General features: G+C 48.9%; 4 protein-coding genes across 5 annotated transcripts; 2 read left to right on the forward strand and 2 right to left on the reverse strand.

Moving 5' to 3' along the window:
* The first annotated feature begins 533 nt into the window (after positions 1–533).
* LOC125529208 (peroxidase 2) lies at positions 534–4,467 on the forward strand. Of its 2 annotated transcripts, XM_048693616.2 has the most exons (4): positions 534–2,129; positions 2,294–2,359; positions 2,451–3,350; positions 3,436–4,467. In XM_048693616.2, exons 3-4 carry the CDS (start codon positions 3,069–3,071, stop codon positions 4,225–4,227), a joined length of 1,074 nt encoding a protein of 357 aa, XP_048549573.2. In that variant the 5' UTR covers positions 534–2,129; positions 2,294–2,359; positions 2,451–3,068; the 3' UTR covers positions 4,228–4,467. The 2 variants fall into 2 exon arrangements, with proteins under 2 accessions (XP_048549573.2, XP_087384787.1); XM_087528661.1 differs by lacking the exon at positions 534–2,129 and having other exon boundaries at positions 2,178–3,350.
* Positions 4,468–4,829: 362 nt separating this feature from the next.
* Positions 4,830–5,240, reverse strand: LOC147966116 (uncharacterized). Its single transcript, XM_087530724.1, has one exon. It carries the CDS (start codon positions 5,238–5,240, stop codon positions 4,830–4,832), a length of 411 nt encoding a protein of 136 aa, XP_087386850.1.
* A 1,771-nt stretch (positions 5,241–7,011) lies between these two features.
* Positions 7,012–9,562, forward strand: LOC147966117 (galactoside 2-alpha-L-fucosyltransferase-like). Its single transcript, XM_087528662.1, has 2 exons — positions 7,012–7,484; positions 7,874–9,562. The coding sequence occupies exons 1-2, from the start codon at positions 7,166–7,168 to the stop codon at positions 9,343–9,345; spliced, it is 1,791 nt and encodes a 596-aa protein (XP_087384788.1). The 5' UTR covers positions 7,012–7,165; the 3' UTR covers positions 9,346–9,562.
* Positions 9,563–10,112: 550 nt separating this feature from the next.
* LOC147966118 (putative fucosyltransferase 8) lies at positions 10,113–21,306 on the reverse strand. The gene is made up of 2 exons (XM_087527112.1): positions 20,649–21,306; positions 10,113–11,816 (listed from the first exon to the last, which is right to left on the reverse strand). The coding sequence occupies exons 1-2, from the start codon at positions 20,941–20,943 to the stop codon at positions 10,306–10,308; spliced, it is 1,806 nt and encodes a 601-aa protein (XP_087383238.1). The 5' UTR covers positions 20,944–21,306; the 3' UTR covers positions 10,113–10,305.
* Between the last annotated feature and the right edge of the window lie 226 nt (positions 21,307–21,532).

A 21,532-nucleotide genomic window follows, 5' to 3' on the forward strand; every position in this document is an offset into this window, starting at 1 on the left:
TTGTTGTTAAATGGTAATACCAATGCCACTAATTCATTCTTCCTTACAAATTTAATTCTTTATTTTGTGGGTATTTTTTTGTTTTATGTTTCTATGTGTTTTTCTTCTTCTTTTTCCTTTCCTTTATTGGTTATTTTTTGTTTTTTGTGGGTTTTTGGCTGAGTGTAATTATATACATACAAATACTATATATATGTGCCAAAATTTCATGATTATATCATTATTCTAGCTTATTTTCTAAAAACGCATTTTTATGTATATTTCATGCAAATTTTATCGGTGTTTGTTTTCGATTCTTTTTCCCTTTTTCTTTGTTCTTAGATGATAATACCAATGCCACTAATTCGTTCTTCCTTAGGAAATTTTATTCTTTCTTTTGTGGGTATTTTCGTTTCATTTTTCTATTTCTGTTTTCTGTTTTTGTGCGTTTTTCTTTTTCCTTTCCTTTATTGGTTATTTTTTGTTTTTTGTGACTTTTTGGCTGAGTGTAATTATATACATACAAATACTATATATGTGCCAAAATTTCATGATTATATCATTATTCTAGCTTATTTTCTAAAAAAGCATTTTTATGTATATTTCATGCAAATTTTATCGGTGTTTGTTTTCGATTCTTTTTCCCTTTTTCTTTGTTCTTAGATGATAATACCAATGCCACTAATTCGTTCTTCCTTAGGAAATTTTATTCTTTCTTTTGTGGGTATTTTCGTTTCATTTTTCTATTTCTGTTTTCTGTTTCTGTGCGTTTTTCTTTTTCCTTTCCTTTATTGGTTATTTTTTGTTTTTTGTGGGTTTTTGGCTGAGTGTAATTATATACATACAAATACTATATAATACGAGCCAAAATTTCATGATTATATGATTATTTTTGCATACTATGATAAGTGCAATTAAGGTGCAAAGTTGTGCGCAATTTTTTTTAAAATTCTTTCTTCTTAAAGGAAATACAATATTTCAGTTACATTATGTGTGAATTATAGTACAATGCGAAAAATGCACTATCATATGCTTATTCTTTGCATATTTCAAAAAGTGCATTTTCAGTGCAATTTGTGTGCAAGTTTGGAAGTTTTTTTCTTTTTCATTTTCTTTCTTCTTAAAGTGTTCCAATCTTTTCTAGAAAATTTCATCATTTGATTTTGTTTTAGGGTTTTTTTCTGAAAGGGTAATACCAATGCCATGAAAGCATTCTTCCATTGAAAACTTCATTTTTCTAGTTTTTATTTCATTTTTCATTTTCGTTTTCTTTTCTTTTGTAAGGTAATACCGATATCACTAATCCATTACTTTTTAGAAAACACTTTTTTTTGTGAAAATCTCACTGTATTATGCTGTGTTTCGCATAGTAATAATACATCTTCAATATATATGTATGTATAAATATAAATATGTGTGAGAGTGCTATTCATCGGTGAGATTGCACATGTATGAAAATAAATAAATAAATAAATAAATATATATATATAGCCAATAATCATTGCATGCAAATATGTGTGAGAGTGTTTTCGCAAAAAGAAAGTGTGAGAGTGTTATTCATTGGTCATCTGCAAACGCTTGGCCGATACTATAGCAGCCCGTAATTAGGCTGGCTTGGTAGTATACTGGACTGGAGCAGCCCATGGTCCAGTTGTAGGCTTGTTCAGACGCTGCATGATATTGTGCGGACGCTGCGTAATTGATTGAAACAGAGTTTGGGGTCAATCCACTTACCCAAAATTCATTTCCAGTCGATTGATCAGTAGCCAGTCCCTAGCGAAAAACACAACACTATGCTTCACACACCTTGTGTAACTTTTTTGCAAAAACCATCGATAGGTGGACCTGACTTTATTAAGTGAGTTTATGATAGATGGGTCCTGTTTTTTGTGTGTGGGCGTAGCCAGCCATCCCGACCGTTGTCGTTCGGTCGACCTGGCCAAAAGACCGAATCGTTACTCCTCGCTCCACCTCTTCTCCACTCTGTCTCACTTGCGCTCTCTCGCTCTGTGCTCTCTCTCTCTCTCTCTCTCTCTCTCTCTCTTTTTGTGCTCGTCGCCGCCATGCCGCGCCATGATGTCCTGGAGTGATAGCGACAGCACAACACTGTTGAGTACGTCAGCTCAGCTTCCGACGACGGCACCATGAAGGTAAGTTCTTAGAGTTACAGTTAGGGTTAGTGCTTGGGATTTGGGGATTGTTCTCAAATTTTGGATCAAATCTTTGGCTTTCCTTTGCATGCGCAAATCCCTGCTACCAACGAGGACTCCGATTTCGAGGGCCCTAAAACGTAGTTGTTTGTTTTATGTCACAGACACGGGAAGGCAGCAGAGAGGCGTGTTACTTTCGAAGAAATTCTCACTGGCAGGAGGTTTCTTTGGTCTGTAACGTACTTATGTTGATGTTACCCTTGCCGTTGTCGACTTTATTTATTTAAAGCCTGGTGCTCCTTGTGTATGTTTTTTTTTCAGGCACCCATCGATTTGAGATGACAAATCCCACGAAACGACGTCTTGGCTACAATTTTTGGTGCAAGGATCAATTATTGATCAACTTGTCACATGCAAGAAATTCTTATTTTCATCAATTTTTGAATAAATTAGTTGATACTTGAGAAATAATTGGCAACTATATTCGGGGAAAAAAATAACCCAACGACGGCAACAACAATTTTGCTGATCCACGCAAGAGAAGCTGGACATTGCCCTCCGTCACCAATAAAAGAAGTGCATCCATCCCTTACATGCGGCACACGATACACTATCAAAACCTATCGGAGCCGGTTGATGCCACCCGACACCCACAATAGCGGAGGAAACGGGCATGGAATGTCAACCGTGCGAGCTGTCACTATGTTCGCCATGCATGTTCCCTCTTGACTTAAACACCACAGCCTAGCATGCATGTTCAAAAGATCACGCACAGGCACAATCCCATGCATGCAGGCAGGCATAATGTTCATCCCATGAGCTTGTTCTCCTCAGCTTGCATCAATCAAGCTAGCTATAAATAGAGCCGCACAACACCAAGTTTGCTTCACCCATCCGTCTTCATCCTCTCTCTAGCTAGCTGGAGAGTTCATAGCAACCATGGCTGCTGTTAAGCTTGCTGCCTTGGTTCTGGTAGCATTGCTGGGTTGTGTGGCACACACATGCCAAGCGAGCTACGGGTATCCCAACCCATTGCCGCCCACCCCAAGCCCACCACCTCCCGCGGCACCCGCACCAGCAGCACTCACCGTGGGCTACTACCACAAGACGTGCCATAACGCGGAGAAGATCGTGAGGGAGGTCGTGGAGGATGCTCAAAAGGCCGACCCTGGCATCGGCGCCGCGCTCATCCGCCTCTTCTTCCACGACTGTTTCGTCAGGGTACGTCTTACGTGTGGATATTTACGCATGCATGGGTATGTTTGTGAATTGTGGGGTACTAACGTGCTCGAGCCTTTTTGCCCAGGGTTGCGATGCCTCGGTTCTCCTTGACAACACCACGGCCAACCCGCAGCCGGAGAAGTTGGGCATCCCCAACTTCCCCAGCCTCCGCGGCTACGAGGTGATCGACGCGGCCAAGGAGAAGCTTGAGAAGGAGTGCGAGGGGGTCGTCTCGTGCGCCGACATCGTGGCCTTCGCCGGGCGCGACGCCACCGTCTTGCTAATAAGCGGGAAAAAGAAGTTCAGCTTCCTCGACTTCCTATGGGGTGGCTGGAAGTCCGGCTTCGACATGCCGGCCGGCCGCTACGACGGGAACGTGTCCCTCGCCGGCGAGACCCTCCCCAACCTGCCCCCTCCCTTCGCCAACGTCAGCGTCCTGGAGGACATGTTCAGGGTCAAGGGGCTCAGCCTCGAGGACATGGTCACCCTCTCCGGCGCGCACACGGTCGGGATCTCCCACTGCTCGTCCTTCCGTGACCGCCTCCCCCCGAACCCCTCGTCGATGGACCCTACCTTGGCCGCATCCCTGCAGGGGCAGTGCAGCCGCGGCGGCGACCCCACCGTGGTTCAGGACCTCGAGACTCCCGATGACCTCGACAACCAATACTATGACAACGTGCAGAAACGCAACGTGCTGTTCAAGTCAGACGCCGCGCTCATGTCATCTGAGACGACATCGAGATTGGTGGACGGCCACGCCAAGGACCGGCAGGAGTGGTTGAAGCAATTCAAGGCGGCTATGGTGAAAATGGGCAGCATCGAGGTGAAGACCGAGGCCAACGGGCAGATCAGAAAGCACTGCCGGTTTGTGAATTAACCAGCTCACGAACGGCTGATCAGGATATGGCGTGCCTTATCTTGAGTTATTGACTCCTCACAACGGAGAGTAATCAGAATAAGCTCGTGCTTTTGTGTGTGCTAGCTAAGTTACCGGTGCTGTTTCTTTTTTCCTACGAGAATGTATTTTATTGGTTCATTCTTTGTTTTAAATCTGTATTGAATCTTTTCCGTGTACTTTATTATGGAGACATGATATTGTCAAGGTATGTTCAGTTTGCTAAAATGGGAATTTCAGCACTGCGGTGCAGGGAGCTGAATCTAAGAGCATCTCCAACAGGCGCCGAACGCGGCGCGCGCAAAAAACAGCTTTAGCGCGTGCCCATTGTCTGGTTTGGCGCGGCGCGCAACGATCGCTCCAGCAGCCGCGCTAAAATGCAGCGCGCGCCGCTCCAGCAGCGCGCAAAAAATGCAGCGCGCACGCTCATTCTACAAACTAGAAATGTAGGCATTGGAAGCATAAAAAATAAGATAGATTGCATAGATTTTAAACGATACAAAGGTATTTTACATCAGAAACATAAATTGCATAATAATAAAAACGACAAACGATAAAAAAATGAGATAGATTGCATAAAAAAACTACTCTAAGTCGCTATCATCATCACCATTATCATCCTCGGCGGTGTCGTCTGAGGTATCTAGCCAGATGTCCAGCCACCGATCATCGTTCGGCGTGAAGAACGACTGCCCACCTGCTGCAACGAGATTGGACTGCGCATTCGCCAACGCCTTCCGCCGACGCCTATCCAACCGCTCCCCGCGGCGCCTTCGCGTGTCCTTCTCGCGGCGCCTTGCCCAGTAGACCTGCTCGTAGGCGACGTCCTCCGGGTGACGCCGGCGCCACTCCGCCATGACCCGCTCATCCTCCTGGGTGACGAGGAGGCGGCGTTGCCGCTCGGCGTGCTCCGCACGGTCTTGCGCCGTGTTCAGACGAGGCGGTGGTGCGACGTCGAGCGCCTGCTGGAGCGTGTACACATCTTGGAAGTTCATCTGGCCGCGCGGCCGGCCTAGGTGCCACGCCGCCGCGTCGTACGCGCGGGCGGCCTCGCGCGCCGTCCCGTAGGTGCCGAGGCCGAGCCGGAGATCGCCGGAGCGTATCTCCGAGTAGTACCGCCGTTGGGGCGCAGGCGGACGCCGCGGTAGCCGGACGCTCCTCGGCGGCACGGCGGCATGGCGGCGCGTTGGTGGCGGGGCGCTGGAGCGGCGCGTGGCAGAGAGGAAGAGGAAGAAGAGAAGAGGCGTGGAGAAGGCGCGTGGCGCGCGCCGCACTTTATAGGCGCGCCGGAAGCGGTGCACAAAAAATGGCGCGCGAGCTGGCGCCTTTTCACGCACGCGCGCAAACGGTTCCCGCGCGCGCGAGTTTCCCGCCGCCGCAGGAGCGCGGCAAAATGCCCCGCGCGCGCTAAAAGCTTGGTTTACCGCGCGTGCGTCGTTTGGCGCAGCCGTTGGAGATGCTCTAAAGAAACACACTACTAACCCTGCTTATAAAAATTTTATTCCCTTTGTCCCAAAATAAGTGTTGCTAATTTAATACTACAAAGTTATACTTAATTAAGCCCAAAAAGGTTTAATCAGTGACACTTATTTGAAACGGAGAAAACATGATGATCGTTATTTAAGAAAAAAAATGAGCATGATGATCGATGCATTTGCACGGCTTGATTTGTTTTTTTAAAAGAATAATTACTTCCAACCTTTGCATCAATCAATGCACACAACCATCTTTATTGTTAATAGGATATCATTGGTGGTAATGCCCTCAAAATAATAAGCCACTATTGTGTGGGCCCTAGCAGCCTGACCCGACATAAATTAGTGGTGCCTTACATACTCTCGCCTTTTCGAACTATAAGATGTTCTAAATTTTATTTTGAATATATGTATATAGATAGATTTTAGTGTGTTCGTTCACCCATGTCAATTTGTATGTAGTTTATTTTAAAATATCCAAAATGTCTTATAATTTGGACCAGAGGTGTTATAGATATTCGATAGGATACATAGGCGATAAACACATGCGTTATAAGCTTCTTCGACATTGTCCATTTGAATCCTACATGATTTGTGTATTTGATTGCTTCACAAAAAAGTAATTTTTCGTTGAGATTGGATTGGAGTGGTTGCTAAATTTCTTTCGGAACGTGGAACAAATTATTCTTTAGAAAAAAATCTCAACAAGATCCAATCCTATGAATTAAATAACCACTTAGGGAATTTTCTAAGATCTTCTCAAAAAAAAAGAGAGCGGAGTTTCTAATAATTCTAATCCTCCGAAATTTCTATGAAAAATCTGTGAATCAAAAGAGGCCCTGAACTCCCGTGGGTTAGTGGGATACACCCTCCGTTTTTAAATGATAGACTTATTGTAAAGTGTAGATTCACTCATTTTGCTTTGTGTGTAGTTTGCATTGGAATCTTTAAAAATACGTATATTTAGAAACGGAGGGAGTAGTACTAAACAACTCTATTTTTTTTAAAAAAAAACCTCCGTTTTTATAACCATGCGCAAGTGGGGCAAAAGATAAGCTTCGTTTCAGTTGGTTTAGCATCAGCACTCGGCTCGTGATTCGCTGCTGTGGCTCTGCGTAATCACATTTGACGATGAACCGTGGACTCGCGGGTGCGATCCAAAAAGCATGCACGCAAGTGCCAGTACGATCCTACATTATTCTACGGTGTGATTAATTGCTCCTGTCCTGTTTTCAGTAGCGGCGGTGCAGGACAGGCCGTAGACCGTAGTAGCTCTTAAGATTTGACAAATCCAATGCGTTATCGATCGACTAAAACAAATCCGCGAGAAATGCGCAGCGCCTAATCCCGTGCAGACCCCGCCGCAGTTTCTGCTTAGATAGATAGATAGACGTCTCTGCTTAGCTTCAGTTGGTCAGCCGGGGTACACCGGGCGCGCGTCGGCGATGCAGCAGCGCAAGGCGCCCAAGGCGTGCGCGGAGGGCGCCACGGAGCAGGAGGCGTCGCCGGCGGCCGTGCTGCCGAGGACCGCCACGGCGCGCGACTTGCTGGAGGCGGAGGAGGCGGAGGACCAGTGCTCCATGACGCCGCGGAAGAAGAATAAGAGGAGGCAGGCGGGCGCCGGTGAGAGGCGGTGCAGGCCGGTGGTCAACCTGTTGCTCGTCGCCTTCGTCGTGGCCGTGCTGCTGGCCGTCGTCCTTCTTGTCGACGGCGGCCGCGCTCCCGCGGTCTGGATCGCCGCTGCCGGAGCCCAGCTGCGTCGAGGTAACCAAAGCTTAGTTTTGGCACACAGTATCATACATGCATGCTTACAAGTCTCTGTACAATAGTATGTGTTTCGATCGGGGTAGACTGGCAGTTGTAATCTTAGACCATAGATTTATCCAAGTTTTGCATTTCTTTCCAGTCTGCCGCAGGCTACATATGCGCAGCATCGGCAGCTGTAATAGCAGCATCGTGCAGACAGGGGTCACTGCTTACCGAGCTGAAAGTTAGCCATATTGCTTGCACTGTTGCACATAAGAGCATCTCCAAACCCCAGTCCACTGTTGCTTCAGTGTAGAGGCAGTGGTGTGCCAACTGACGCTAGCACTGTTCGTGCCCGATGAAGTTGACTCTGACGAGCTAAACTTTCTCTTTTCACGTGCATGCAGGTTCCGGTCACGCCTGGTTGCCGTACGCGAGGAACGCGCCGGACAAACTCCTCGGCGGCCTCCTGGCCGACGGGGTCGACGAGAAGACATGCCGCAGCAGGCACGAGTCCTCCGCGTACCGGCGGAGCACGCCGCGGCGGCCTTCCCCGCACCTCGTCTCGAGGCTGCGACGGCACGAGGAGCTCCAGCGGCGGTGCGGCCCCGGCAGCGACGCGTACGGCCGCGCCGTCCAGCAGCTGAGCGCCGGCAGGAGCGCCGTCGACGCCGAGTGCAAGTACGTCGTCTCCGTCTGCAACCGCGGCCTCGGCAACCGCATCCTCGCCGCCGCGTCCGCGTTCCTCTACGCGCTGCTCACCGACCGCGTCCTCCTCGTCGACCGGGGCAACGGCATGGGCGAGCTCTTCTGCGAGCCCTTCCCCGGCGCGACGTGGCTGCTGCCCCCGGACTTCCCGGTGGCGGGCCTCGCCAACATCACCGTCGACGCCGCCGAGACCTACGGCAACATGCTCAAGAACAAGGTGCTCACGACGGACTCGACTCACTCGACGCCGATGCAGGTGCCGGCGTTGGCGTACGCCTACCTTGAGCACGACTACGGCGACGGCGACAAGAGGTTCTTCTGCGACGACGACCAGCGCCTCATGTCCAACATCCAGTGGCTGGTGGCGAGGATGGACACGTACAGCGTGCCGGGGCTGTTCCAGGTCCCGTCCTTCGCGGAGGAGCTCGCCGCGCTCTTCCCGGAGCGCGACGCTGTGTTCCACCACCTCGGCCGGTACCTCTTCCACCCGGCCGACCACGTCTGGGGCCTCGTCTCGCGCTACTACCGCGCCTACCTCGCGCGTGCGGAACAGCTCGTCGGCATCCAGCTACGCGTCTTCGACAGCGAGCAGGGCAAGTCGCCGCACATCCTGCGGCAGATCACGTCGTGCGTGTGGAAGGAGAAGCTGCTCCCGGAGCTCCTCGCCGCCGGCGAGCCGGCCGTCACGCCGGCGCCCGGGGGCGTGTCCAGGACCGTCCTGATCGCCTCGCTCAGGCCGTGGTTCTACGAGCGCATCAAGAGCATGTACTGGGAGCAGCCGACGGCGAGCGGCGAGGACGTGGGCGTGCACCAGCCGAGCCACGAGGAGTACCAGCAGTTCGGCCGGAGGTCGCACGACACCAAGGCGTGGGCCGAGATGTACCTGCTCAGCCTCTGCGACGTGCTCGTCACCTCCGGCTGGTCCACCTTCGGGTACGTCGCGCAGGGGCTCGCCGGCGTCACGCCGTGGGTCATGTACCGCCCGCTCAACGTCAGCGAGACGCCCGACCCGCCCTGCGCCCGGGACGTGTCCATGGAGCCCTGCTTCCACACGCCGCCCATGTACGACTGCAAGCTCAAACACACGGCGGACACGGCGAGGTCGGTGCCGCATCTCCGCCGCTGCCAGGACGTGAGATGGGGCCTAAAGCTTGTTGTTGACCCCAAGTAGTAGTACCTAGTAGGCACTAGTTACACGTACGGTTTTAGACCCCAAACTCGATCACAAGTAAAATTCTGCTAGTAGAATTTTAGTACATGGGTTTTGTTTGTCTACTCTTCTTGCGGGTGTATCATGGTTAAAATCACCTCTCCAATCCAGACATGCATGTATCCACATCTTCATTACTCCTATCATATATATGAAAAAAGCAATAATATTCATAATATTTCAAAACTGCTTCCTCCGCTCCTAAATATAAGTCTTTTTTATAGATTTTTCAATAAAAACTACACACATATGTAGATAAACATATTTCAGAGTGTACATTCATTCATTTTGCTTTGTATGGAGTCTGTATTGAAATCTCTAAAAAAAACTTAGAAACGGAGGGAGTACCAATTAAGATGGCTACAGAGTTGTCTTTCACACTGTGTGTGTTCTACGACCAATGACATTGGGGGGGGGGGGGGGGGGGGGGTGGTCTTCGGCAGCAGTTTAGCATCATGTCAAGCACCGACCGCGGATATGTTGCGTGGCGGCGAAAGGAGGTATGTGGTGTGTTTCGGAAGCTTCTGGCGCACTGGCCTCGTGAGAGGTGTGCAGGCTGTTTCGGAACCTGTTTTCAGTTATTTCACTTCAACTCATTCTCACGAGACATGCCCTGATCGAGGGTATTGTTCTCTATGCTGTACATTGCTGTTGAGTTACATGCCCTCGAAAACTCAACAAACACCCAATACGTGCAAAACAATGCCTCGGTAAGTAAGAATGACAGGAAACATGGTAACTATAGTATTTTCCTATTGATGAACCTGTTTATCAACTATCTACAGTTCGGATCAAATGCACGAGATGGAAAAAAAATTACATCTGTGGAACATATTTTCCTGTAAAAAAAGAGAAGCCTACCCTCTATATCTTAGCAAGCAATCGTGTTACCGTGTGAAGAAAAGAAAAGAAAAGTTACAGCTACAACCGAGTTTCATTTACAATCTTGAGACCCCAGCTGACGTCCTCGCAGTGCCTCACGTACGGCACCACCTTGCCCAGGTCGGCGTCCCTCTTCGCCTTGCAGTCGAAGTAGGGGGCCTGGTGGAAGCACGGCTCGATGGACATGGCGCGTCCGCATGGCGGCTTCGGCACGACATGGCTCTCGGGCTTGTACAGGTTCTTCTCGGGCTTGTACATGATCCACGGCGTGAGGCCGGCGAGGCCCTGCGCGACGTACCCGAAGGTGGAGTACCCGCTGGTCATGAGCACATCGCTCATGCTGAGCAGGTAGATCTCCGCCAGCGCCTTCATGTTGTGCTTCTTGTTCTTGGACCTCTGGTACTCCTCGTGGCTCGGCTGGTACACTTTGACCCTGGTGCCGTCGACGGTCCGGTGCTCGCTGTACCTTACCCGGATCTGATCACTGTACCAAGAGCTTAAAGAAGTCGCAAGAACAGCAATTGTCCGATTATTCCCAGTGGCTGCTTCATCGGTCAAGCCGATTTCTGGCAGCAACTTTTCACCCTGAGCACAAGAAAGGACCTGCTCTAAAACATGTGGAAATGCCCCATTTCTTTGGAGGATGCCCTCCGTTTCAAGTATTCTGATCTGTATCCCCACTACTTTATCAGCTTTAGCAAGGTAGGCCCTGTAGTAAGTTGTCGCCGAATACCAAATATCATTTGTTGGATGAAGAAGATACCGGCCCAAGTGATGGAAAACGGTGTCCTTTTCAGGAAACAGCTTGCTCAGTTCATCTTGGAAACTTGGGATAAGAAACAGAGACGGCACAAAGTACATGTCAGTTCGCATGATCAGCCACGGCACACCTTGCAGGAACTGTTGATCATCTTCGCAGTAGAAAAGCTTGTCGTTGGAAGCGCAATCGCCGTCAAGATAGAGGAACACATAGGGAGGCCTAGCACTGGCTAGAGACCGATATGTGTTGCCACGGATAACATTATCCTGCAACATGTTGCCGTAGCTCTCTGGACTACGCTCGGTGAACTCATTATAGCTCAGAGGGAAATCTGAAGGAATCAACCATGAAGTTCCAGGGAAAGGCTCGCAGAAAGTACTGGCAATCTGCTTAGAACGGTCCACGAGCAAAACCCTGCCTGTCAGAAGCGCGTAAAGGAACGCTGAAGTCATCTCAAGCATCCGGTTCCCCATCCCGGCATGGATTATCAGGAAGAGATAGTTGCAATCTGATGTGCCGTTGATGCTCTGAGTGGACGTGAGCTGTTTTGCAGCATTGTTGTATGATTTGGTGCCTGGACCACACTTCTTCTGTAGTGCTTCTTGCCTTCTTAATCTTTCTATGAGGTATGGAGAAGGTACTCTTGCTGCATTCCTGTGATAACGTGCAAACTGGTACCTGCTGCGACACGATCTTTCATCAAATCCCTCGACCAGAAGGCCACCCAGAAGTCTGTCATAATCAATTTGTGCCGATGGAGATAAATCATCAGGCATATCATCTCTTATATCTGAAAAAGATAAGATGTTTTCAGTCAGCGCAAGAAAACAATACAAGGAGAGGACCAAATAATAGTATTGGTTCGCTGCTGCATTTTGTAGTTAGAAAAAAACTAATGGTAAATATAAGTTGAATTACATTTGTTGTCATTATTCTCATAGCGGAAACAATCACTTGAATTACTTAAAATCCCTAGAAAGGATTGGGACGTGGAAACTGTTAGGGAGCACCGAAAGTTTTTTTTTTTGTATCGCTTGAGTAAGCCAGTAACGGAATATTATAACAAAGTGGGTTGTACCCAAACACAATACAAGAGAAGACAGACCGAAAGAATGTCTTTTCAATGAACAATACAAAAAAATGCAACAAAGACAATTCATAGCAACTTGTGTTAGAAGTATAATTGTGTAGAGATAAGGAGTAGAGATAGAATAGTTTAAATATACTACGACTTGTCTTGTACACCAAGTCTCACCCCACGTTGTATTCATGTATATACCCCGAATAAGGGTCAGATCAATATAACAACATACAACACAAATATTCAGCCATCCTACAATTTTCTACATGGTATTAGAGCGATTAGTCTCACGACGCCGATCCTAGGCCTCTCCACCACTTCCGCAGCGCGCCGCCTCCGGGGAGATTAATCTCCTCTCCTCAGGGGCACGGCACCCGATCTATCAAAGATTAGATCGGTTCTTTAGTTTATGTTAGATCAATTTCGCAATTCCATCCCGTAGATTTTTTGTTAGCTACCAAATAAATCTTGAAGATCGGTGTCAGCTCAGCGTATGTATACGCGGCTACGAAGCACCAGGTCGTCCACCAGGGAAGTTTGGAATCACAGAAGGGCGATCTTCCGAATCCGGCTACTCGATCTGCATCAACAAAAAGCGTGCGGCCGCACTCCACCAAGCCTCCTCGAGCAGTCTCTATCGTCAAAGGTCCATCCAGCCATGCATAGGTACGCTCGTGCAAAGAAAACTTGCATGCTCACGTATCCATCCAGGAACCAGCACACGGCCACGCAAACTGATCTCCTACAAGGAGATCTGGAGATGCATGCAACAAGACTAGATGCACTTCATCGAGCCAGACGTCGACGTCGGCAAGACGCCACCGGCTGCACACCGAGCATTACGTCTACACCAGCCGTACGCATCGTCCTGCGAGCTTCGTCGAGCAGGCCAGATTTGTGTGGCTTCTTCGCGGATCAGCGTCGTACGTCGGCGCTTGCACGATCCGGAGCAGGCGTGCCGACCCCAGGCGCTGGAGCAGCCAGCTTCAACCACGCGACGCCGCGGTTCCATCCAGCTCAGGCGCAAAGCGACTTCGATCCGGAACCATCCACGCCACATGCATGGACGTGGGACCCAAAGTGACCAGCAGATTACATGTTCGCATGCAGGTTTCAGCGATGAGAAACTTCAAGCACGCGCCAGCATCAGACTGCATCGAGATGTTACACGACGCACCGTGTCTCCGATCACGGGAGGGCACTACACCAGATAGTCTTCATCGACCCCGAATCACTGCATCGAGTTGTACGACTACGCCAAGCTACGAGCCAACATACTTCTTGAGCACGACACGGATTCGACACTTCATCGCCGCATAGGGACGCCTTCAAGCGACGTATCACTGTCGACATGCCGCTGTAACCCCATCGCCGACACTTCATCGCCAAGGTCTTCATCAACGTGGTCTTCATCAACATCTTCGTCAACACACCGCCGCCACCTCGTTCACAAGATGAACACCTAGCGTCCTCTGACAGACTTTTTTGCAAGACGTGCCCCCGACGACGGCAATGACCGCGTCACGACGACGGCATCGACCGCGTCCTTCACGACGGCACGACTGCATCGACACGACGTCACTTCAGTGACGACCCTACTTGGCCACACGGTTCTGGTAAAACCGATGTGTGCTCGATGGGCTTCCTCCGGTGTTGGCAAAACCGGTGGACTCATCGCCGACGACACCCTCTGACATCCGCAAGGTGCATCGTCCACGTCTGCAGCTCCGTCATAGCGCATTTTTTGCGCCCCTGGCTTTGTGCGGTTCCATCATCTACGATGACTACACCATCGACCACGACTACCTCGACCATGGCTACATCACCATGATCGGCTACCTCGACATCAGCATATATGGCTACGTCTACAGCTACTCATCGGCAACAACTCCAGTCACCAGCGTCCGCGTCGTCACCAACATCCACGCCACTCCCGCTGTGACTGCGGGAGGGAATAGAGGAGAGACAAGGAAGACACTGGAAGGGAATGCAATCACCGCCCTAGGTGCTGACGCAATGATGAAGGCGAAGCAGAGAAGACGATGGAAGCGCAAGACTTCAAATTCAGTCGCAATCGTCCGCTTCACTCCCGCTACGACTGAGGGGAAATGTTAGAAGTATAATTGTGTAGAGATAAGGAGTAGAGATAGAATAGTTTAAATATACTACGACTTGTCTTGTACACCAAGTCTCATCCCACGTTATACTCCTATATATACCCCGAATAAGGGTCAGATCAATATAACAATATACAACACAAATATTCAGCCATCCTACAATTTTCTACAACTTGAAGCAACTTTTGTTTTAAGAATCAGTATTTTGGAAGTTGGCTGGTTGCTTGTTCTTTTCCTCGTTACAGTTACTTGCAAGTTGCAAGAGATCATGCACCTCATTTGGAGTACAATTGGGCTGCCCTTTGTGCAATTCAATGGACATGATGAGAAGAAGCAGTTCTTTGCTGCCTCCTCATGCAGTGGGGAAGGTATTAACTGGGTACAATCTAGAATAATTAACTGGACATGGACCTCTAGTTGCCCCCGGTTTTGTTCAGTGGCAGCGTATATATATATATTATGTCGTCACATTCACGTACAGCATATTGTTTCAAATGCCTAGTTGAACATTTGAATCAACGTGTGTTGTCATGTGTACAAATTTCTTCAACTTTCCTATGCGTGTTGTCATAACATATGCTACAAATATAAAGTGGTATACCCAACGTATTGATTCCTTTTATGACAAATATTTAATCACAAAAGATATTATTCTTGAAAAAAATATCCCTTCTAACATTTGGATCAAAACAATTCACAGATCAAAGCATTTTAGTAGAGTCTTAAAAAGTATCATTATTTATACCAAACTAAACACTTTTCTTTACAAAAAGGGCGTTATCACCCTTTCCATTAATTTTTCAACAGAAATAACATTATACTAAGACAAACTAGTATATTTTATTGGTTCGATATGTCCCTTCCAACATTCATGTACAAGACTATCTTACCCACCGATTGTTATGACGAAAACTAACTCGAATTATCTCTCAAGGTGAGGACGATGGATATTTTTATGAATGTTTGATTAGATATGTATCGAGAACTTGAACCACACCATATTCCTCATCTTACTTTATTTTTCGTCATCTCCTTGAGAAAGCGGTGTGGCATGAAAAGATACTCTCTAGTGGCATTCATCATTGATGCAAACAAAAGTAGCTAGCAGCTTAGCACCATTAACACACAAGCTAACTATAGAGAGGTCCAGCAAGAACAATCGGTGCACGTATCACCTTTCCTTCTTTTCGCGAGAAAGCATATCATTCATGCCCAACATCTACCACAATTCGCCCGGCAAAAAAAACACACATACCAAAATTGCAGCTTCGATGCGGCCAATTCGCCCATGCTATATTGTATCAGTTTTTTTTTTAATAAAGGGGTTCCCCCGGCTATGAAACCAAGCAACAGAGTTCAAAGCTCCCAGGCATAACCAAAGGTAGCCCGACAGATAAACATCCAACCAAACGGCTGTTATAAAGACATACTAGAACAACTCCAACTAACCCTGAGAATATTGTATCATGTATCAATGATACTCTAAATAGATAGCCCTATTTTCGGCGATAATTTGATAACTCAGTTTAGCTGATCTTAATGCTTCGATCGGCGATAATAATACAAGACCACACAAACTGGATTACAAAACACAAACCAACTGAATATGCTAGAACATTATGACAGCAAACTTTTGCTTCCCCATTACCTGCTGATAGGTCGCACCAGTGCAAAAAGTAATTAAGTAGGTGACTGCAGATCGATGCATACTAGCTCGGACATAAATCTTGTAAAATCGTAGCTGCACATTTACTTGGGTGAACAGCTTGTCTCGTCTAAATAGCGAACAGAGATGGCAAGAACGTGTGAAGTTGCAGCACAGAGAAGAATTCAATAGTAGGAGTACGTACAGTATTAGATACCAGCCTACTAATGAAATCAACATGCGTGTGAAGTAGCAGCAGAGAAAGTTGATTGGGTAAGAAATTTAAGATCTAACAAGAGTGGGGGAAATTACGATAGAGGAAAGGGGATCGAGGGCCTGGTTGAGGGAACGAGGGGGGGCTCCGGCTGGTGACCTTTCAGTGTGATTCACTTGAGAGAGGAGGAAGAGAGGTGGAGCATCGCTGGTGCCGGGTGGTGCAGTGCAGCTCAACGCCATCGATAGATGCAGATCGGGTGACGAGAGAAATAAGGAAAGAGACGAGGAGGAAGGGTCGCGGGCTCGCCAATTTTTTGGCGGACGTTTTCCGCGCCGCCGATTCGCACATGCGTTGCCGAAAACTGCACGGCCGCACGCCTAAGAACATCTCCAAGAGTGGCTGCAAAAAGCGCAAGCGCGTGGACTGTAAAATGAGATTTTAGCGCGTGCAAGATGTTTTCGTACGCTCCAGCGGATACGGGAAAATCAGGTGTGCAGGAAACGATTGCGCGCGTGAGGAAAAGCAAGCGGTCGCGCTAGATTTGGCGCGTCTATAAAGTGCAGCGCCCGTCACGCGCCGTTCCATCACTATCCACATCGCCACGCGCCCTCTCCCGCTTTCTTCCCGCTTTCTCTGCCGCTTTCTCGCCTTTCGCCGCCGACGCGTCGCCGGAGAGCTTCGGGCTACCGCGGCGTACGCACGCGCCCCTCCGGCACCTTCTACGCCGAGTTTCGGTCCGGCTACGTGCGCCTTGGCCTTGGCACCTTCGACACCCCCCACGAGGCCGGCTGCGCGTACGATGTGGCGGCATGGCGACTCTCGATGCCTCGCGCACAGATGAACTTTCAGGACGTCTGGACGCGCGAGCAGGCACAGGACCTCGCCCCTCCACCGCGGCTAGTAACTGACGCTGACCGTCAGGAACATCGTCGGCAGCAGCGCCGTCTTCTCATCACCGAGGCGGACGAGCGAGCCATGACGGAGTGGCGTCAGCGCCACCCAGAGGACGTCGCCAACGAGAACGCCTTCTGGGCAGAGAGGAGGGCAAGGCGGCGCGCGGAACGGGTGGATAGGCGTCGTCGGAAGGCACTGGCGATATCGCAGTGCGATCTGGGACATGTGTCATTCTTCTCTAGCGACGATGAGCGCTGGGAAGACACGTTTCTTGATACGTCGGATGTCACAAGCAAGGAGGAGGAGGAGGACGACTCGGAGTAGTCTTCTTTTAGTTTCTAGTTTGTGATGTTTGGTTGAACTTTGCTATTTGTATCAAACTAGTTTGTGTTGTTTGTGCTGTTTGGTTGAACTTTGCAATTTGTATCGTCAAATTATCTATTTGGTTGAACCTTGCTATTTGTGTCGTTAAATTATCTATTTCATTAAACTTTGCCATTTGTATCGTTTAATCTATTTGGCTGAACTAGTTTGTGTTCTGATTGCTCGCGCGTGCCGTTTTTTTTGAATCGTTTGTTGGAGCGGGGGGTGCGTGCAATATTTTATAGCAGTTGCCGAAGCCAGCGCCCTGCCGCAAGCCAAAAACCACTATTTCCGCGCGCAAAAAACTATTTTAGCGCACCGCTCGTTGCATGTCTGTTGGAGATGCTTTAAGTTTGATGGGGCAAGCCAAAATTGGTCCTCATCCAAATAATAGCCAAAAATTGAGGGCATGACCAATTTATTGGTATGGCCAGTTTTGGTGGCCATCCAAACGGCCCCTAAAACTACGCTAAATGTTTGTTTAGCACGGACACTTTGTGTCATCCAGTGTGGCACTGGCATCAAACATTCATGGACTGGTCTAAATGTGTGAGTTCCATCAACCGATAAGAAAGCTGGTGACTCTTTGAGAGCATCTCCAACACTGACCCGCAGTTTTGCTCTGTTACCCGTCCATGGATAGTGAGGGACCAGTCCGCGAACACGGGTGCGGGAGTAAGCCACCCAACGTTGCTCGCATACATTTGACACCAATTTTTTTTAAGTCCATGCGATCAAATAGCCACATATATAGTCTAAAATAGTTCATATGCATCAGTAGTTCAAATTAAAAAAAACAAATATTACACTCCAACAATGTTGTCACCCTTAACCGCCCACATATGCTAAATTAGATCTTCCTTTAGTTGCTCATGAGTTGCTCGATATCGAATTTGTTGATGCATTAGAGCAAACTCTTCAAATGTGGCCGGATTTCGGTGGGGAAGTTTGACATGATCATCCGTGTTCTCAAATTCAAGACCTGCGGCAGCATCCTCACCCTCATCATCAACGATTATGTTGTGCACGATCACATAATTGGTCATCACCTCTCACAAGGTCTCCCGAACCCATTGTTTAGCAGGTCCACAAACAACTGCAAAATGTTCTTGTAGAACTTCAAAAGTCCTCACGACATCCTTTCTAGCTGCTTATTCTTTGGACAAAGTGAGAATTTTTCTGACACATAAGGTTAGAGATGGTGTTCACAAAGATAGCCAAGGAGGATAGATACCGTCAACTAGATAGTAGCCCAATTTATACTCATGCCCATTGACAGTATAGTGGCAAGGAGGAGCATTTCGTTCAGCTAGTCTAGCAAACAATGGTCATCGCTACAACACATTGATGTCATTGTGAGACTCGGGCATATGCCAAAGAAAGTGTGCCAAATACAAAGATCTTGCGATGCAACTGCTTCAAGAATGATGGTGGGCTTCTTACCACGACCCTGATATTGTCTTCAATCCTATGTAGCACCTGCTTATTCACAATGAGCTGGGGATACAAGGTGTTTTTTCTTTGCCCTTGTAATGCTTTCGAGCAGTTCTTTCATTTCAATGCATGCAGTCAAGTGATCTGAGCAAACCTGGCCACTCTCTTACTTCCGAGATTGCCAAGAGCCTCTCAATGTCTGTCATAGTTGTTTCTCTGGGGTACTGAGGTCCAAACACCTCGACCACGACAGTTGCAAACTTGATCATGACATCTTCACATGTGCTCTCGGACATCCGTAGGTACTTGTCCCACAAATCAGCGACCGTGCCATATTCAAGCATTCGTAGTGCGCCCGTGCACTTCTGGTATCCAGAGAACCCAATCCTTCCCACATCGTCCTTCTTCAAGATGAAGCAGTCATCAAAGGACCGGACGCCATGGTAGAGACGATCAAAAACATTTTTGCGCATCCAAAAACATCGGCTATTGTCAGCGAAGAGGGCATCGGGGGCAAAGTAGTCATCCATTAGCGTCAAGTGGCCGTGCGCCCGGTTGCGGCTGAGCACTCGATGACTCTTGATTGATCCCTTAAAATTCAGAACACGCCCCGCACATTCCGCGTCTGCAAGCACCGTCGGCATCATCGCCGTGTCATCCATGTAGTCATCCTCGTCAGACGAGCTGTCAGACGACTCAACATAGTGCTCGTATATGTACTCTCCATATCCGAATCCATCGCTTCAAAGAAGAAGGGACAAACAAAACTTAGCTCGGGCAATTCACCGAACAGTTGCCGGGCATGGTGAGCATCATTGGAGCGGATGGTACCTGCGCGGCGGTCGGAGAAGAGGAGAGGAACGATGGCGAAGGAGAAGCTGCATGGAGCACGGGTGTACAGTTGGAGGTGACGGACTCATCGAGTTTCGGCAGGGGTGCGGCATGGCAGTCGGGGTGGTGGAGTAGCGGCGAAGGCAAGAGAGAAAGACTGGAGAAGAGAAAATGGAAGGACGAAGGTGTGGGGTCTAGGAGTGTTTTTGGGTGGCTGGGGTGTTGATGTTCTACGTGACTGCTGTCTGAACGCTTACAAAGCCCTCACTTTGTTTTGAATTTACAGAAAAAGATGCGTCCGTACCGCTCGATAGACCGATACAAATCCACGTTAGATGGCTTAATACCTTTGAACCATGCAGTCTGGACGGTTTGACGGTCCGCTTTCGAGATGACTGAGCGGTTATAGCGGTGTTGTCTTTTACTCTCTTTTGACTCGAAAAAAGACCGTCGTCCACCCAAAAATTCTCAAGCTAGTCTAGGTTCAGAAAAGAAAACCGCATGGCTCGGATCTTCTGTGTCTAACTCAACCGATTTTAACTGGCCTTTGGCTTGTTGATTGATCGCCTCTGCTGTGCCCTCGCGTCTAATTAAGTTTATCGTCAGCAGGCCAGCAAGACGAGAGTATTTTATCGTTAGCAGGCGATGCGACCAACGTCAGATTATAGGATTTAGACCCGGCCGCCCCGAGTAAAATAAGCAACGCTAAGACAACGGGAATCTGCTTTGCAACCATGCTATCGTCTGGTATCTTGCGCCCCCCTACGATTCCCTCCGTGAACTTCCCCCATCATTTCCTGGACCTCTTTTTTCTAAAGAAAAAACATTCGTCCATTCCCTGCGTCGACTACTAGCTGAGAACCTTTGTCTCTCTGGCGAAAGCCATCGCAGCTAATAAGTGCAAGTTCTACGATGATCCATCCGAACAACATCGATCAGCTTCAGCTTCTAGACTAGAGTCGCACAGTACTTGCGTATGCGTATGCGCATATGTGTGAATGGTCGAGTATGTGTGTATGCGTATGCGTATGTGGCAGTACCTTGGTAGCCGTCGTCGTACTCTGGGAGGTCGTCGACGTCGAAGAGCATCTCTGAGGAGGACTCGGCCCGCAGGTTCCCGACGACGAGGACGCAGGCCGGGAGCGTGAGCAGGCAGACCACCAGCGCGGCGCGCACGCAGTTGCGCCGGTGCCTGCCCCGCCCCGCCTCCTGCTGATCCGTGGCGTGGGGGTGCGGCGCCCTTGCCTCCGTCTCCAGGCCGCCGCCGCCGCGCAGGGGCAGCCTCTCCTCGTGGCCGCCGTTGCTCCCCCGCCAGCTGATCGGCTGTTTCTCCATGATCGAGCTGCCTCCACGCTAGCTCTAGGCTCTACCTCTAGCTCGCTCGTTTGCTCCGCTCCGTGCTCGTATAGAGCAGGCAGGCAGGCTACAAGATGCGTCTTGTTTGCGGTTTGGTTTGGGGTCTCCGCCGTGTCGGGGACGGAGCGGTCGAAGCTGGAAGGCCGCGGCCGCGTGGGCGCTGCACCTTGCGACAGGAGGGTTGAAGACGGAGCTTGGAATGTAGTGGTGGGTTTGGCAACTTATTACGAACTTTCTTTCGCTGTCATGAGTGGATTTGCGCTGTAATCCATGAGGACGTTCATGTGAGGTCCGACGGAATTGCAGAATATAACTGAAGAGGTACATGCCGTGTGATTTTTCATATGATCGAGCAGGTTTGTAAGGTCCGTCGTCTTGATCAAGTCAGTCCATCGGTCTCGACGTACGTAACAAATCTCAAGGTGCACTCCAGCTGACCGAGGTTGATCTAGTCAATGGGGACAGCGGCCTATATATCTCTGTCTTTTCTTTTTCTTCTTGATTGAGAGAGAGGCCTACATCTGTCATGGTAGAAGAAATTTGTTGCATTGTTATGGAAGGAAGAAAA

Source organism: Triticum urartu, chromosome 6A, assembly GCF_056163025.1.
Source record: "Triticum urartu cultivar PI428250 chromosome 6A, HENAU_Tu73, whole genome shotgun sequence".
Lineage (NCBI taxonomy): Eukaryota > Viridiplantae > Streptophyta > Magnoliopsida > Poales > Poaceae > Triticum > Triticum urartu.